This window comes from Porites lutea, chromosome 8 (genome assembly GCF_958299795.1).
Source record: "Porites lutea chromosome 8, jaPorLute2.1, whole genome shotgun sequence".
Lineage (NCBI taxonomy): Eukaryota > Metazoa > Cnidaria > Anthozoa > Scleractinia > Poritidae > Porites > Porites lutea.
The window spans coordinates 14,441,126-14,458,643 of record NC_133208.1 but is presented as its reverse complement, the minus strand read 5'-3'; the positions used below and the strand labels follow the sequence as shown (position 1 = coordinate 14,458,643).

The 17,518-nt window shown below is 37.1% G+C and overlaps 2 protein-coding genes across 2 annotated transcripts; one reads left to right on the top strand and one right to left on the bottom strand.

The window, feature by feature from the left end:
- The first annotated feature begins 1,076 nt into the window (after positions 1-1,076).
- On the top strand, positions 1,077-8,314 carry LOC140946035 (uncharacterized). Its single transcript, XM_073395105.1, has 9 exons — positions 1,077-1,739; positions 2,677-2,770; positions 3,717-3,810; positions 4,388-4,470; positions 5,419-5,579; positions 6,102-6,153; positions 6,426-6,487; positions 6,914-6,999; positions 7,391-8,314. The coding sequence occupies exons 1-9, from the start codon at positions 1,084-1,086 to the stop codon at positions 7,936-7,938; spliced, it is 1,836 nt and encodes a 611-aa protein (XP_073251206.1). The 5' UTR covers positions 1,077-1,083; the 3' UTR covers positions 7,939-8,314.
- Positions 8,315-9,075: 761 nt separating this feature from the next.
- On the bottom strand, positions 9,076-15,013 carry LOC140946036 (uncharacterized). Its single transcript, XM_073395106.1, has 6 exons — positions 14,841-15,013; positions 13,140-13,198; positions 12,431-12,524; positions 11,709-11,790; positions 11,202-11,260; positions 9,076-9,785 (listed from the first exon to the last, which is right to left on the bottom strand). The coding sequence occupies exons 1-6, from the start codon at positions 14,899-14,901 to the stop codon at positions 9,550-9,552; spliced, it is 591 nt and encodes a 196-aa protein (XP_073251207.1). The 5' UTR covers positions 14,902-15,013; the 3' UTR covers positions 9,076-9,549.
- Between the last annotated feature and the right edge of the window lie 2,505 nt (positions 15,014-17,518).

Below are 17,518 nucleotides of genomic sequence, written 5' to 3'. Positions count from 1 at the left end.
TAAACTATTCATTTGAAAAACAGTCGCAATTTCGTACGATTTTTTTCGATAAATTAAATGCCGAAATTTTATTCCGCAACTGAATTGATGTGGAAAATTTGGTTACCTTGAGGCCAAATGGAAGGAAAAAGCCACCTTGTACAGAATGACCAAACCGTCTTTTCTGGATCTCGGCAAGAGAGAACACCTCAAAATTATCCTGATCAAGCTGTTTCGAATGAATCGTACACTGTGACTACAGAAGCTATGGATACAGCAGGAGTCAGTGAAATGCAAGCCTTCAGAAGTGACACAGTTTTAACTGGGGGAAAAGCGCACATATTTAGTTCAAAGTCTTCAAATTTTACACAACAGAATGTTAATAGACTTACTGGTCTGGCTGCGATTGCATACAGTTACAAAGAAGACGATGAAACATCTGCCGAAAGTTCTACAGAATTGGAGAATTTCAAAAAATCTTCAACTGGCGTTGAATGTTGGAAAGAAGAGTTAGATAATAGAACCGCTGTAGAAAATTCCACAAACACCATGCGTTGCACAGATGCTTCTATTAAGAACCTTGAAGACCACAGAGTAGTGGAAAACAATAATAAATTAAATGCATGTGAAAAAGTCATCGTTTGTGCCCCTAAAAATGATGCATCTTTGAAGAAACAGGAAAGTGAATTTAGCAATGGAAGTATAATAGGGGCCACATCACAGATTAAAATGCTTGAAAGGGAGAGCAATGAAATAGCACCAGAAAACCACGAAATTGTACATTCTGAACCTAGCAATACTGGTACAACAATGGCTGCTGATAGTTCTGAGAGTGTTCAAGATACTGAAGTTGTTGGGCATCCGGTTGTGGAGTCTTACAATATTGGTAACGTAGTAAAAGAGCTTGTTAGTACTGAAAACGTGGTGTCAGAGCTTGTCAATACTGGTAAATGTACCACAATGGCTGCTAATACTTCTGAGAGTGTTCACGAAACTGAAGTTGTTGGACATTCAGTTGTGGAGTCTAACAATATTTATAACATAGTAAAAGAGCTTGGTAGTACTGAAAATGTGATGACAGAGCTTGTCAATACTGGTACTGCAATGGTTGCTAATACTTCTGAGAGTGTCCAAGAGGATAATGATGTTGAACATTCAGTCCGACAGCTTAACAATATTGGTAATGTGTTAAAAGAGCCTGTTGGTATTGGAAACATAGTGACAGAACCTGTCAATACTACAAGCACATACAGAGAGCCTGTGAAAGTTGGATATACTATCACAGATTGTGGTAACATTGCAAACAAAGTCACAGAGCCTGTCCATATGGGGGATACAACAAATGAGCATCGTAGTGTTGTAGGCCTAGCCAACAAACCCATGAATACTAAACATATTCGCCCAGAGCATCTTAACATTGGTGCTGAGTCCAATACTGAAAATGTGAGAACAGTACAAGTTCATATTGAGGATATAACCAAAGAGCCATCGAATACTGGGATCACAAGTGGAAGCCCTGTTAATGTTGAAAATGTGAAATTAGAGACAGGTAATGCATTCTTGAACACACCTTCATCAATAGGAAGTGTGGATCAGGTCTATGCTATGGACACTATTGACCATGAACTAGACAGAATCCATGATAAAGGAACTGGGGATCAAATAATAGAGGATACTACAAAGACTGACTCTTCCTCTAGTGACAGTTCTTCAGATTCTGATGATGAAAGCTCATCAAGTGAAAGCTCCACAAGTTCTGAGTAAGTAAGAATTATTACAAAAACAAACCAACAAATAAAAAACAACCAAAACAAATGCCCGTTTTGTAGCTCAGGGGCAATGATTAATTTACATCTGCTACCGGAGACAGGACTGCAATTTTACTGTTGGCCAGAACCTCTTTAGAACCTCTAATTTGATAGGTTCTTGTTGGCCCAAAGCTCTATTGTGTCAGAGTTGGGGTTCATTGTTAGTTTTGTTTGGGTTACGGCTATCTTTTGTTTTCTAAACCAATCCTGTGAGCCGTTCTTAGAGCTTCTGGCCCACCCCAATTTTACGGGGTCATCCAAGCCACACAGGGGTCTTGCTGTTTGCAATCAACATACAAATTCTCCAAACTGATCTCAATACATTTCCTTAAAGAATTAGTTGAGAGTCAAATTTGATAATAGATCAAGGCATTTTCTCTTGGGTGATCATTTTATTTATTTTCATTACGTATCTCTTGACAGTGTATGGATATTGTTAGGAGAAAATTGATCTTGGTCACCATTGGGACTTAAAGGGTTAAAGCAGTAACTTGATTTCTCCATTAGTTTTAAGACCCTGGTGTATAGTATTGGGACGGTCCCAGGAATCAAACCCATGACCTCCTGTTATGCAATAAAGCTAGCCTACCAACACAGCTTGTGCTGATGTGATTGACTTGCTAATCCTTTCATTTCCAGTTTGCATCAAAATCTATAAAATGAGAGCTAAAAAATGCATTTTGTGACACTTACTTTGTATGTGACAAAACTGCTGTGTCCTAACCTGGGAGTAGTGGAATGATCCATTGTTGGTAAAGTGTGTAATTTTCATTAGATGTTAACTTTCTCAAGAGAAACTTATCATTTAAAGCGAAATTTTAAGCTGGCCCCTTGCAGCTTAATCCTGCATATTAGCAAACTATTGATCAAACTTTGATATTTTCCCAAGTGATGATCTTGAGGACATAAGAAGAGAGATAGAGAAAGAAGAAGAACAAGTCCTGAAAGGTCCTCCAAGAACCAAGAGTGAAGTATTAGCAAAGGTACAGTAGGCCTGGGTTTCTGATCTGTTAATTCTTCTTTGTTGCAGAAATATGACATTTCCTAGTATAGACTAGAATCATATTTAGTCAACCTTTAGAAGTTTAATAGACTACCTTTTTGTACCTATTTCTTTTTTTTCCTTCATTTCCTCATCTGTTGGTCCAATTTATATTGTGCAAAACTAAAGTGTTTGGTTGTCTGCATAGTAATAACTATTATTGTTTTAAAGTTATGAATATAATTTATGAAAATCATATATGTGAACTGCGGGGTGAAGAATTATGTAAAAGTAGATCATCGCAGTTGTATAAACGCAACTTATGCAGTTGCAAATAGAGAGCCTGAAAAAACTATATTCCTGTACAAGCCTGAATTTGTTTTTTCAGGCTTTCTTTTTGCAACTGCATAAGTTGCGTCTATAACTGGGATGATCTACTTTCATATAATATTATTGTTTTGTTTTAACCCAACTTTGAATGGGGGAGATAGGGGTGTACATATGTACAGCAGAAGTGAAAACTGGTTTTGGACAAACAATGCTGTTAACTGTAGCTTTAATCAGGAGTAAAGTCATGATCATCTATCGTGATAATAGCATGTAAAGATATCATAGATAGACGTTAGAAAAGTGAAGGAAGACTAGGTACAGGTAGGATGAGTCTCTGCTTTCTAAATGTTTTGGTTTGCCATGCAGAGTGCATGTTTTTTTTTCCTTAAGCTTGTATTATATGTTTTTTTTTTCCTGCATGTTCCAGCTTTCTGTATTTTTTAAAGTGAAAAATTAAATTTTTCATTTAACAGTAGGTTCCCAGTACCCATTTATACACCTCGGTGGGGGAAACAAACTGAAGCAAACTTTCTTGTGAATGTCAAAGGAATTAAGCAATGCTAGCGCTGGACTTGAGTCCAGAGCTACCTACACTAATTTTTTTTTTTTTTCAAAAGGACCTTCCAGAAATTCCTGAACTGGATATAACCATTGATGATGATGTTCAGCTTGTGGAGCTTGGTGTGATATTCAGTATAGTTGAATCAATGGGTAAGAATATCAGCTATGTAACATTGTCATACAATCACATTTCTATACCTGCTAGCTGCTGTCCTGAAAATTATCTCTTATTTGTAACTAAACTACTGGTATAACTGTGTGCAAATGACCAGAAATAGCAACATCAGTCTATTAAAAGACCATTTGGCAGTGATCACCTAATCAAGCTACTTTTTCATCTTCATCTCAGTGAATTAAGTTGTTATAATAATTATTAAGAGGAGCAATAAATATCATCTACAGTAAAATTCTTTTAAATTATATTAATACCCCATTTGCTGTTATAATAATTTAAGGGTTTCCAGTAAAAAGGGTGTAATAATTCACCTAATGTATCAATATTAAGCAAATTATGCCCTAATTTTTGCTGGAAACCCTTCAATTGTTATTATATCTTCTCAGTTGATGATTATAACTGTTCCTGATCATCACTATGAACTTTCCTATATTTAGACAGGTCAAACTTTACTGTCACAACAATAATTATCCACCTTTTCATGATATGGTTCATAAAAATAAAGACAGTCACTAACTGCAAAAAGTGTTAATTTTTGTTGTTGTGTTATAGTGGTTGTAAAGGCATTACCCCAAACACCTGCTTTGGATTCAGACAGTATTCTCTTCATGGGAAACAGATCCTGTTTAGGCCTGGTAATGACTTCTAACTGTTTGTAGATAGCCATGAATTTGTTTATTTTGTGTATCTGTGCATGGAATATATAACAGTGATTGTTGGATTATCAAGATAATAATAATTTTTTATGTTGTTCCAAAACTTAAAGAAATCATCAATTATAAAGGTTTATAGTGTAGGGGTAGCGGTTACAGGATAGGCCAGTTACTGATGGGCTATTGCTGCCTTGTAACAGGTTTCCCCAGGTAAGGGAGTCTGGAATCTAGAATCTGGGAAATTTTTGCATGTGGAATCCAGAATCTTGGAAATTTTTGCTTATGAAATCTGGATTCCTAGGCCTTGGAATCCAGAATACAGCTGTAGGAATCTGGGATCCCACTAAAATTTGGAATCTGGAATCCAAGTTCCCCTGGAAAAGATGTGGAGTCCATTAATTGGAATCTGGAACCCACAGCATTGAATCCATAATACAAGACTGTCTTGGATTCCCTTACATGGGGTGAAAGAGGGCTGTCAACAAGGGCTGCTAGCCGTTCAAAACCGCTGGCTAGTTAGCCATCCTTAGCCAGCTGCTTTCATCTCCTACCGCAACTGCTAACAAAAAATAAGCACCATTGAAAAAAATTGTATTTAGCATTCGTTTCCCAGTCTTGAATGACATTGAACGCATATTTAAACAGGTTTAGATTTGTGAAATGTTTGAACCATGTGATGTTATGGAACACCAGGGACATTTCAATGGCATTGTTCCCAGTCTTGCCTGTATTCTGATGAAACAACATGGCACCCATGTTGGAAAATACCTCTTGAAAACCCCTGGAAACACCATTTCCAAGACTCTGAATTTCAAAGTGCCCTAGATACCGACCATCAGCTGCAGGGCTCTGCTCACACAGAAAAAGTCATTGGAACCAGTAAGGATCCATTTCATTTATTTAAGAAGCTGTTATTTGCCTTAATTGCAGGTATTTGAGACTTTTGGACCTGTACAGACACCATTTTATTCTGTCAGATTTAACAGGGAATCAGATATATGTAGCAAAAATGTCCACGTTGGTGACAAGGTGTTCTATGCCCCTGATGTCATGGAGTATTCGCACTATGTGTTTGTTGCACAACTGAAAAAGTAAGCATGGAAATCAGATTTGTTATTGATAATAGTGTAAATTAGTATTTCAGAATAATATTCTCTATCTCAGCACATGGTTTTTGTTCTTTTTATACATACACTGATTACAGGTAGCCATTATGACACCTGAAGAAGGATCATGAGGTTATCCCTATATTAAGATCTCTCCTTACACGTCAATAACCCACCAAGCCCAGGAAAGGTTGGGCACACCAACGTGGTCTATGTCCCCCACTCTTTTCGAACAGTGGTGTGGGTTCTTAGCTTTTACGTCCCACAAGAACAAGATGAGTGAAAGTATTGTAAGATGGGACCCACAGTTTTTGTCCTTATTAAAGAAGACTAGAAAAACTAACCATTTGCAGATGTCATTACAAATGCAGCACTTTCTTAACAATTATTTAAAGACCCTGACCCTGGTATGGCCGTGGTTTGAACCTGCAACCTCCCACTCAGCAGACCAGCTAACCAGGCGGCAATAATTGTATTTGTTTGTCATTTCTTGTCATTTTTCGCTAGGTTGAAAGGCTCGGATGCTTCATGGGAACATGACGAAGAACCCCCTCCTGAGGTAAATGAAATAAATTACATTTTTAATTATAGTTGCATAAAAATTTCTTACAGAAAATTTGCTTGTCGTGAAATTAATATTATATTTTGCTAAATGTTTTAAACTTTTTTCTAAATCTTTTTTTATATGTTACTTAAGATCAGTAGGCACAGCAACTGTATGAAAAAGCGTCAATGTTCTGCATGATTCCTTTGGAAGAAATTTTAATAGCCTGTTAAAATTGAGCCTGTCATTGTTATTATTTTGTATTTTATCTTTGTTGCCACTATTAGGCCGTAGAATATTCCGATGACGAGGAAGAATCAAAAGCTAGAGCAAGTAGGAGAAAAGAAAGGTACAAATATTATGTTTGAGTGTTGATAAGATGTCTTTGATAAAAATTATAAAGAGCACCATGTTGTAGCTACCTACATCCCCAAGTGCAGATCATTGAAAAATTTGAACACCTTCCATCGACTCCACCCCTAATAGGACGTAGTTCTAGGGGACTGTGAGTCATGCACTCCTTAGTATTTTCAACTCCTGAAAGTACAAATTCAATGTCTTTTTCAAAAAGCTGACCTTTTTTGTGTAAACCTGCAGTGGAAACCAGTCTGGTCATGCTAATATTATCATAATAAGAATTATAAATAGTAATAATAATAGGGCTTATAGTATTGAACACATTAAAATTTTGCATGTAAGATATGTGCACGATTTGGACTTTAACTCCATTATTTCATTTCATTTCTGATGCACTGTTGAAAACATTTCTGTGTAGGATGGCCAAAAGTGGTTCTAAAACAGATGAAAGTACTCTGAAAACAGGAGAAAGTAGGTCCCATTTTCATCAGGGATTTAAAAGAGGTTTGTGCATTGTGTAGAAATAGTGTAATTTTAAAAAAGAAGAACTACAGGTCAAACTCAATTTCACCTGTAACCTGTCTGCTCCTAAAAGTTCTCCAAATCATAATTCACAGAGATGGGAAATTAAAAGAAAGAAAGAAATTTGTAATTTAGTACCATCTGTGAGTGGAATGGACTTAGCTCTCCTGTGGTGACAAAACTAGCTGTGAATAAGGTGATCATTGTAAGGAAAGCACTCCCTCACATTTCTTATGTATGGAGCATCACAAGAGGTCATGAATTGAACAATGAACTTGACTTTAATGCAAAGTAGTTTCCACAAGCCATCCAAATTACAAAATTATTCTTAAATCAATCTTTACCATAAGTTTCTGTCATTAAAATGTTTCAGGTAACAGAAAGAGAACTTGGCAAAACCATGCGAAAGGAAAGACCGTCACTCAGAACCAAAATGAAGGGATGCCTCCTAGCAACTCAGTGCCCATACCACACCCAGCATACAGAGGTCCTACACCCTGGAGTGGGAGTGCATCACCTTTGCAAGCATCAGAGAGACCCTACATGGGCCCTCTCCCTCATGAAGCTATGCACTTTCAGGGTCTTTCAGAGGGACCTCCTAGGGGGGTACCTCCATTGATGCTTCCTCCAATAGGGCCACCTTCTTCAGTCCCTATGGGACACATTCCTCTAACAGAGCCAGGCCCCATGATAAATGTACCCAGACCACCATTTGGGCCACCAAGGCCCTTTGGTGGTGGACCAGGTGTCCAGAATCCTTGGCCAGGGAGTCCATCTCCTGGTTTTTCCCACAGGTACCCTATTCCTGCACCTCAACATTTTCAGAATCCCAGGGGAAATATTCAAAGTTTTCCAGGAAGAGAATTCATGGTTTTTGGTGTGCCACCTCCTCCTCCTCCTCCAACACCCCCACCTATGTGAACAGATAGAGACCATAAGTCTGGGGTAGTAAAAACAGGTAAACAACCTGTTACCACGGGAAACCAGCTTGGTGTCCAGCTAAGAAAGTGGTAAAAGTATGGTCTTTGATATAAATAAATATTAAAAGTATGCGAAGGGACCTCTAACTATACCTGAAGGCAATAAAGTTATGGTGTACCTTCAAGGTCTCTAATTATTACTGTAACACCCCACTTGTTAAAGATGGCCAAGGTTAGGATGAGACTTTTTGATTCTGAACGAGACCTCACAGTGTAATCCTTGATATGAAACCCCATCAAACTGGTGCTTTTTCATGATGCAATTTGTTTTGTTTTGTTGTTTTTTTGTTTTTTATGAATCGGACAAAATGAAGTTGACAACTTTCTCCGACAGTTTGTGATTTGGCATTATTGGCAAAAACAGTTTATTTGATTTCAAAGTTTAGATTTGCAGCATGCATGATGATTAGAATTACCAGTAATTAAAAAAATGTTGGAAAACAGTATCACAGGAACATTAACTGCACTTTGGTTTTATTTAATAATAAATTGACTGTTGTTAAACGTAGGGTTTGAGAACAGGCTAGGGCTTTCAATGAGTGTTATAACCTTTTTTATTATTATTATTTTTTCACCTGCATTTTCTGTGTCGGATTAAGTAAGCAACAAAAAATTAATAGGCCATTTTCACGATGAAGTCAGATAACCACAACTACCAAAATCCATTACTTTTTTGTTCTTTTTTAAATTTATTCTCACCAACATTTATAAATCAACAACCCTGGTTTGCATGTACACACAGCAAAGTAGAGGATTCTGGTAGTTTTAGTCAAATAATGTCATCATGAAAATTTTCTATTTTTAAAACTTTCCAGTACCAGCTGCAATTGTTAAGGACTTTTTAAGTCTGGTGTTATCATAATAATATTATTATAATATTATATTCTGAAAATAGATGACTTTAAAGGTATATATGAACCCTGTAAGAAGTTTTTTTTTTGGTAAATGGCACTCAAGTACAATAAAGGAAACCTTGATAAAGAACAACCATGGCTTTGGTCTTGCATATCCTTTAGTTTTGTTTTATCAATGCATCCAAAACTAGTTAGCTGCAAAACTCCCCTGTTAAGAAATATCATTCCATCAACTTTGCACTTAAATAATCTTTCTTGTATTTTACCAACCTAATTCACTTTTTTTACACAGTGTAAAACAAAGGAATGACTCTCATCTCCTTTGATGGTTCATTAAATCCACGTGAACATTGTGTTCGTACAGGTACAGGTACATCAACATGTAAACTGCAACATGAATATTATTCACCCATGGATGTAATGCCATGTTATTGTATGCTGTAGAGCAGTCCTTTTCAGTTCTCAAGCTTATTCCTTGGTCAATGATTTTGTCATTTGAGTTCTTTTGTCCTTCAAAGTATGACGTTTGCCTTGTAACCATGGAACTCCACACGTTCACCAGACACAATGGTCAACTTTTCTTTCCTCTTGCAAATTAAATATGGGGCTATAACATCAAACCAAAGCCAACTCATGATTCAGTGTGATGGATGTTATAGACTGTAAGCACTGTTCGCAGCAAAAAATTTAAACAGAATCTAAGCCCAGTTGGGCGTGGAAAGAGAATGTCCTCTGCTGTTCCAAAGCTTTTCCCCAAAATGATATGCAGTGGCAAGACCACCACCCAAAGCTCCAGCTATAGCAATGGGTCTCACGCCTGCTGTCGATTTAAAGAGCATGCCCGTTAAGGTTGCAGCACCAATAGAGTTGAATTCATCTTCCTCTCCTCCACGTAACTTTCCAATCAATGTGTCTAGACTGCAGTACATGAGTGCTGTTCATAACAAAAAAAAAATTCAATATTCTTTTTAGTTACTATTCAATCATAACTTTTCATTAATATATTTATATTAAATTCTTTCCTTACATAAACTTTAGTCAGTTTTTTTCCTGCACATGCATTGTGATAATAACATACTTTAAGGACCCATTTAATTGCCCCTGGAAACTAATGCCAAAAAATGTTTTTTTAGCTAGTCAGGTTGTTTTTTCACTCAGTATAACCAGGCTAGCTGTTTTTCCTGATCCAAAATAATTACAACTTTCAAAGTTCATGTAACTTTTTGCTGGGCATGTACGAGGCTACATTAATTTTTATTGGGAATACACTGACATTTCTACAAAACTACCAAGGATCATGAATTCATTTTGCAGGAAGTAACAGTGGACAGTGAAACAAGATTTCCATTGGAATTTTCTGATGAATGTTATATAACAGTTGAGTATATACTAAAACAATGGATAGTGTTTTTCACACGCTCTGATTGGCTACTTAATCAGTGAATATCCTGCACTATTCACTGATTCACCTCCAGTTCCTCCGAGCAAGCGACGCCAAACTCACGTAAGTTGTGAGCAAAATGCCTTCCCAGTTTGCTGCCATAACAAACAAAGAAATTTAACAACTAATCAAGCAAGCTGTTCCGGAGATACACGGAGAAGGTGACAAAGTTCGGTTTGGAAGTTTTAACAGGTAAAGCTTTGTCTTTTTTACTCGAATTTATCGATAACACTGGTGAAAAAGTTTTTTGTTTACAAATACAAATTAAGCTTAAGTCTTGTGTTACTATTATTTAGTTGACTTGTTCATAAATAAGCTTAAGACTAAATTTAATAATCTTTTTTTACAGAATGATTTTAAATACAAAAAGAATTCACAACTCCTTTTGAAGAAATTTCCCAGCAAGAGCTAAACAAATGCCCTCGAAAGTATTATTTGTTGGCAAGAAAAAGCGACGGCCGCAGCCATTCAGTCATTACGCGCCAAAATTGTAATCGTTGGCAACAGTATTTGAGTTAAAAATCATCATTTTTTGTGCTCAATTATCTCACTGTTTTAGTACGTACTAAAACAATTATTCACCGAAATGGAGGTGGCTAGTGGTGGCTGTTTACCTTGCTGCTTTGTAGCTCTGTAAATATCCATGACTAACCACCTCCACTTCAGTGAATAATTGTTATATATTTTTGCACTTTCCTGTGGCTTGCTTGACTAGCTCATGCTAATTTGGGCATGATTTGAAAGATCTCATTCCCTGCAGAAGTTTCTCATAAAAGTGGTCTATCATGTCAAGTAGTCTGTCACTAGCAGAACAAGAGATATACAGGGGCAACTACAGGCAGTTGATATGTAAATGTATCAAATAAATTTCCCTCATTATATAAGCTGTTACAATATTTCTGCACTTACCAAGAATCCCCAGGCCATTTCCAAAAGATGGACCCCTCCGTGTGCATCCATTCAGTACACTGTAAAATTTGCAATAAACAAATCAATTTGTTACTTATTCTACCAAACAAGCTCAGAAAATTTACTCTGACTTGTCAAATTTGTTCAAGGCTGTGTTTTAAGAGCACCCAGTGACCCCTGGCACCTAACTTTTATGCCCAGGTAACTATAAAAATCTAGTTTTATTACTATTTTTTTTTTCATAGAAATCATATGCTGGGCACCCTGAATTTCACAGGCTTAGTGCAATGGGCTCCATTCAATTTTTCTTAGAGCACAGCCTGGCCCTAGTTGGATAACACTAAAGCTGGATAACACTATCCACTGGATAAATCTTTGTCCAGTGGATAACACAAGTACTTAGCCACTGCTTAGTGATTTATCTGGTGGATAGCGCTATCCAAAGTTTAAATTATAATATAAAATTGATATAAGTATGATCAGTCATGAATAGGATTGAATACATACCTATTTACTCTAAGTTTGAGGGTCTTGCCATCTGGATTCCGTAGGCCCTCATATAAACCCCATGTCCCCCCAACTGCCAAACCTTTAAAAAGAGGATCATCATATCAATTACAGAAAAGTTTCAAACTCTCCAAAACATGAAAGGCATCTGATGAATGTATCTAATCAGGGTGGTTAAGAAGTAGAGCCAAAAAGTGAAAAAGTACATGTAGATGGCAATGGCAAGTGGTAACACCATTTTTGCTCTATTTTTTTTTCTTTTTACTAGTGAGTACATGTAGCAATCAGTGAAATTACAGAACTTTTTGACAACCCTGGAGTCAATTTAATAAAACTTTTTCACATGTAGCCATTGTTCTAGAGTTTGAAAACAGTCCTAAGCTACATTTGTAAAAGTTTTAATAAACTGACTCCTGCTTGTCATAAGAACCAAGTCCAAATTATAATAAAAGAACTTTTCCCTAACTCAGCACCTGGTTGACCCTTTTCCACTTCTGCAACAGTATGTTAAGGGAAGATTATTATTAGGTCAATAACTTGAAGATGAAATCATATGATTTTACCATAAAAATGAATACTCTTTGGTAGAACTTTTGCATAGCACTATTTAGTTCTTAGGATTTTAATAACAGAATTGGATTTATTGAGAGTGAATTATTTTCTTTGGCAGCCATTAGGAGTGAAAGGGTTTAACTGAATTCAACAATGTTCTGACAACATACCACACATATACGAGGTTCCAATCCCTGAAAACATCTGTTCACCCCAACTTCTCTTCTTTTTACTATCAGTGGGAAAAACAAACTCAGCTCCACCCTGTAAAACAAAGTTAAAATCTTATGCTTTAACTACAATATAATTATAGACTGCCTTGAGGTTAAAAATTCTAAGTATAATGCTGCAAGCAGATGCTGGGTGTTAACACATTATCTGAGAAACGACGAACTGGCATATGTACACATTTTGCTGATAACAGACCCTGACATTGGGTCAAGAAATTTTTTTGTGGAATAAAAAACTTCAAGAGAGTCCTTAAATCACAACTTATTCATTGTGATTTGGATCTTTATTGGCCAGTTTACAGTCATACTGTTTGCACACATCACGAAATGCATACCAAACACAATTAGAATGAAGAAATACAGTGGTACGATTTTAAATTAAGTTATAATGACACCACTGGCTGTTTCTGCTTAGAATCATCCTGACAGAAAAATCGAGATTGCAATACCTGTATAGTGGTAATAGTCAGGGAAAATACCTACACCTGGGCCCTTAATGAAAGCTCTGAAAAAAAGTGTGATGCACATGCAGAGTTTGTTTTGCTCATAATACCAATAATATTGTTTTCATTCATTTATTTATTTTTTTACATTCTCATTGCCATCATGGTTGTGGTTGCTAAAGCTCTCTATAATATTATTACTTTACCTGATTAAGATATGATGGATCAATGTTCAGATATGGTGAGAGTGCTGCACCTCTGTTGACTAAAAAGAAAGATGAAATGCATGTCACACTTAAGTACAAGGCATCCAAGCTACCAAAAAAGATGGATGCATTCAAGCCTTGTGATGCATGCACAAAAGCCTTGCAAAACTTTTTTATTCCTATACAGTTATCTCTTTTCAATGTTGTGCAAGCTTAAGTCAGGGTTGTCACTAAGATTTCTAGTTGCCGGATAAATACAACAAGTACCTGCATGCAAGGAATCAAACACCTCACCTCTCCTAACCCTAAAAGACAATTGGTTCATTACCCTAACCATGAAACAATGGGAAATAATGATAAACAATGATGTGTTATTGTTTCCTGCGACCAATGAGGAAACACCTTACGAGCAGCTCCTACATTACTTGGGTCAGCTAGGGATATCTTTTGTTCTGTTTTTTTTCTATTTTCCAATGAAAGTAGCCAGGGACCACATTCAGAGTAGCTGAGGAAAATCCCCAGCCCCCGGCACTTAATAGCTTGTGAAAACAGCTGTTTCTCCTTGCTCCTCACCGCTGGGAATATTTCGCGGGAGGAACGTCTGCGACTCAATGACAGAAATTCCATACTGATGACATAAAATCAATGTTTAAATAATAAATCCAATAGTCATGGGGTTCCAAATGCAAATTTGTTCAATTTTATGTTTCTCCTTGTCGATTTTGGTAAAGTGTTGTGTTCATCTGCAAACAAGCTCCAGCGAAACTCAAAACCTTCTTCTAGAGAAGAGTACATTCCACAAATATTGATTGTTTTGTTATAAATTCATCGCTTTTACATTTGACCTTTGTAGCCTTTTGTCTTTTGTCTGTCATTCGTAAAAAATAGCTAAAACAATGTAACTACTTAGTTGTCCAATCAGCGCTTATGACCCGATTCTGGTCAGATTTTACGTCATCTGTATGGAATTTCTGTCGCTGAGTCACGGACGTTCGTCCTCGCAAAATGTCCCCAGCAGCGAGGAGTGAGGAGAAAAGGCTGTTTTCGCTGGCTAAGCACTTAATGACACCCCTGTTAAATGTTTTAAATAACTCTCTTTGGTCTGTGACACATGTACAGCTGTTATATACCTTGTTTGGTCTTACAATACATGTATGTTAGGCAATTTCAATTTTTCTTGTAACATGTAATTTCTTTCAAATTTGTAACAACACCAGCTCCACAAGCCAATTCTGACTGGCAATCAAACTGGAGCAAGAATTTTGTGGTGCCCGACTTAGACTTGTCCACCGCAGGGATAAAGCTAAGGAAAAGCAACGCTGGCTTTTTCATTGGTGAAGCCAGCTTTTTTACGCAACTGAACCTTCAAAATTACTTCATGTCTTTGTTTTCCAGAGCCATTTTAGAAAGGGTTAGCTCTTTTTAAGCCGGAGTAATTATTGCTCTAAGCAACAACCCTACCGGAGCATGATGTAATCAATACAATGTCTCAGGCTTGGTATTCCCATCGTTGTAAATGAGTTTTACAGTACATGTAATTTAGAATTCGCTTGTGAAACAAACAAGCAAACTCAAGTTTAGCGATAAAATGACCTTATTTAACAGACATGCTGCTACTCACATCGTACATTCGCAATATATTTTTCAAAGTTACTTATGTCATAGTCAAGATCTTAGAGAACATCGGAGCAAGCACCTTACCGGAATACGCCATACTCGGGTCTTGTATTGAATAATCATCTTCCCTATTTCCCAAATTCATTTTGAATGAGAAAAGTACTTAAACAATGAGGAGAAATCAATAGAAAAAGAAAGATTTGCAGGAATATATTTCCTCTACGCACCCTCGTGCAGAATGAATGCATCAGTGCGCGTGCGTGTAGTATATATTACGCAATAAAGAGTGATCATTGCTGGGACCTGGGCCCGACCAGCGAGGAATTGGAGGGGAGGATCGGGGGTGATCGGGTTTTTATCCGGCTCGAACATCTCTAGAACCTGGGATCAGGCGGAAAAGAGGGGGAAACAACGTAGGCCAGAACATATCCCAATAAACCTCCTATAGCTTTTCTATGGTCTTGTATGTTTTGTTTTCCCAATGAATGTCAGAAAAATTTGACTATTGTCTCTTAATATAAAATTATGTGTATGTTGCAGTTTATTTTTTATCTCACGTAATTTTTTGTTTTTCTTTTGTTTTTGGGTATGGTGATTTATGCTAATGAAGTTGAAACAAACGAAAAATTAAAATTACCTGAGATAAAAAAGTAACCACAACATGTACATTTAAGCCTGCGTGGCAGGTGCAAAGATGGGAGCCGGGGAGAGGGAGGAGGGAGAAGAGCCTGCTATTCAGGCTATGTTTACATATGTGCGGGGTAAGACAAAATTTGAAAACAAAAGTTCACTACAGTGCTCAGTCATTTGACCCAGATTGAAAAACAACAACTTACAACAACAACAATGAAAGTTAATTTTGGCCAATGTTGCTTCTGGTCCTTCTGCACAGTTAATAATATATATGCCAACAACTCTTCCAGATTATCCCAGAGACCCGGATCTCCCGGATATTGCACTTCCACTGAGTCAGTAAATCTCCTGGATGAAATGGAATCTTGGGCGTTTCTGTTCTGTAGTTTGAAATTAAGCCCATTGTTCCTCAAAGGTCAATATTTCTTTTTGATCATAGTACAGTCTCCACAGCATTTTTGCACATTTTTCATCATTGACAAAACTATTATAACAGAGACAACAAAAAATGAATTGAAGCATTTGTTTACACCTGGGGACATTTTGCAGACTATATTGACATGATTGAATATATATTAACCGGTTTTATGAAAAAGATGCAATGTACCCGGTAATGCGTTAAATATTAAAACAGTCACAAAACAAGTTTGGTTTTACTTTATTTGGGGATTTATGCCGCCAGGATACGTGGGCACCATCACGAATCTTCAGATAGTTTTGAATACCCAAAACATTCCTACTTAAATCAAGCTGCCCATAAAAAAATAGCCTGCGAAGGGGTAGAGAAGTGGCAACCGGAAATACGTCTGCTGTTCGCAGGCTAATAAAAAAATATTTGCCAAAATTTTCCTACCCAAAAACATCCTGAAATCAAAAATTTCAAACCCAAATAATCCTTCGATCATCCCTGTCATTTGAAATCCAGAGTACCCACCTGTGTGTGGACACTGGAGGTTTTAACACTAATTATTATTGCAATGGAAAGGTAGCGGCAACCAGAAAACAAATTTTTTGACTTTTCCCTGAATTTTCAAAGACGATTTTCAGAACATTCTGTAAAAAACTTCCCTGACCTTGAAAAGTAGTTTTTCCCTCTTAGCCAAGACCATGAAAACCCTGACATACATGTATAATACTCATTACAATATTGGAACCTGATTTCTTTCAACCTTATCATATAGCTATTTCTGCAGACTTACATGTACAAGTACATGGGCATCCACTGATTTCTGTTTCTCTTTAGAACCCCACCTTGATTTAAGTCTTCTTCTCAAATGTGGGTTCAGAAGAGATCATTGTAATCTTTAGGTATGTAATAGAATAAGTTTTACCGTTTTTATTGTATACATAATAAGAGCTATAAACAACTAAGAACATCCTTAGTGTTGGTGGTTCACAACTGGTTGGTATGTGCATGCCCGATAGATCACTTCCGTCTTCATGCATGTGATTCAATGGTGTGTACAGTTTCCTTCATGATGTGTTGTTTCTGCCACAATGGGTGCATTCCATTGGGATCAGGATCAGTGATCCGAGATCACTTAGATCGTGTAGATCAAAGGAACCTATGAATCCTTTTCCAGAGTGGATTTGTCCGTTCCTATGATGAGGCCCTGTTAGGGTTAATTCCAACAAGCAATATGGCCTTGAAACAGCGACATAGGACAGCAGAAATGACGACAAACAACACAAAGATGGGTTGAAACTGCAACAGTGACAGAGAAAGGCACAAATACAATTGTAAAATACCAACAGCGACATGGCTTCCTCCTCAATACACGAAACGACATGTTTTAAAATTCAGACAAACGGACATACGTAACCCTCCTGAGGGGGCCTTTTTGATGCACCATGACCTGAGTGATCTTAGATCACTGAACCTGATCCAGGTCATCTCAATGGAACACACCCAAGGTTTCTTTCAGCCACTTTTTCTCCTCTCCCTTTCACTATTTCAATACTGATATTTTTTTTTAGTGTGACGGGTGCCTGTTTTTATTTCCTTTTAGTGGTGGCTTATGGCTGGGTTGCACATTCGTGCCAGAACCATGGGAGCACTATTCAATCCAGGGGCTGACTGCCCTATACTCCAGACACCCAACCTCTATCAAGGAAATGCAGTTGTTAAA

What these genes read in the sequence shown, in the direction of transcription:
- LOC140946035 (XM_073395105.1), top strand. Translation starts at nt 1,084, where the DNA reads ATGGTTGCTAATACTTCTGAGAGTGTCCAAGAGGATAATGATGTTGAA. An exon ending in AGAGTGAAGTATTAGCAAAG is followed by an intron (nt 2,771 to 3,716) that starts GTACAGTAGGCC and finishes TTTTTTCAAAAG; the next exon opens with GACCTTCCAGAAATTCCTGA. An exon ending in GCAAGTAGGAGAAAAGAAAG is followed by an intron (nt 6,488 to 6,913) that starts GTACAAATATTA and finishes ATTTCTGTGTAG; the next exon opens with GATGGCCAAAAGTGGTTCTA.
- LOC140946036 (XM_073395106.1), bottom strand. Translation starts at nt 14,901, where the DNA reads ATGAATTTGGGAAATAGGGAAGATGATTATTCAATACAAGACCCGAGT. An exon ending in TGGAACCTCGTATATGTGTG is followed by an intron (nt 11,791 to 12,430) that starts GTATGTTGTCAG and finishes CTCTTTTTAAAG; the next exon opens with GTTTGGCAGTTGGGGGGACA. An exon ending in AAATGGCCTGGGGATTCTTG is followed by an intron (nt 9,786 to 11,201) that starts GTAAGTGCAGAA and finishes TGTTATGAACAG; the next exon opens with CACTCATGTACTGCAGTCTA.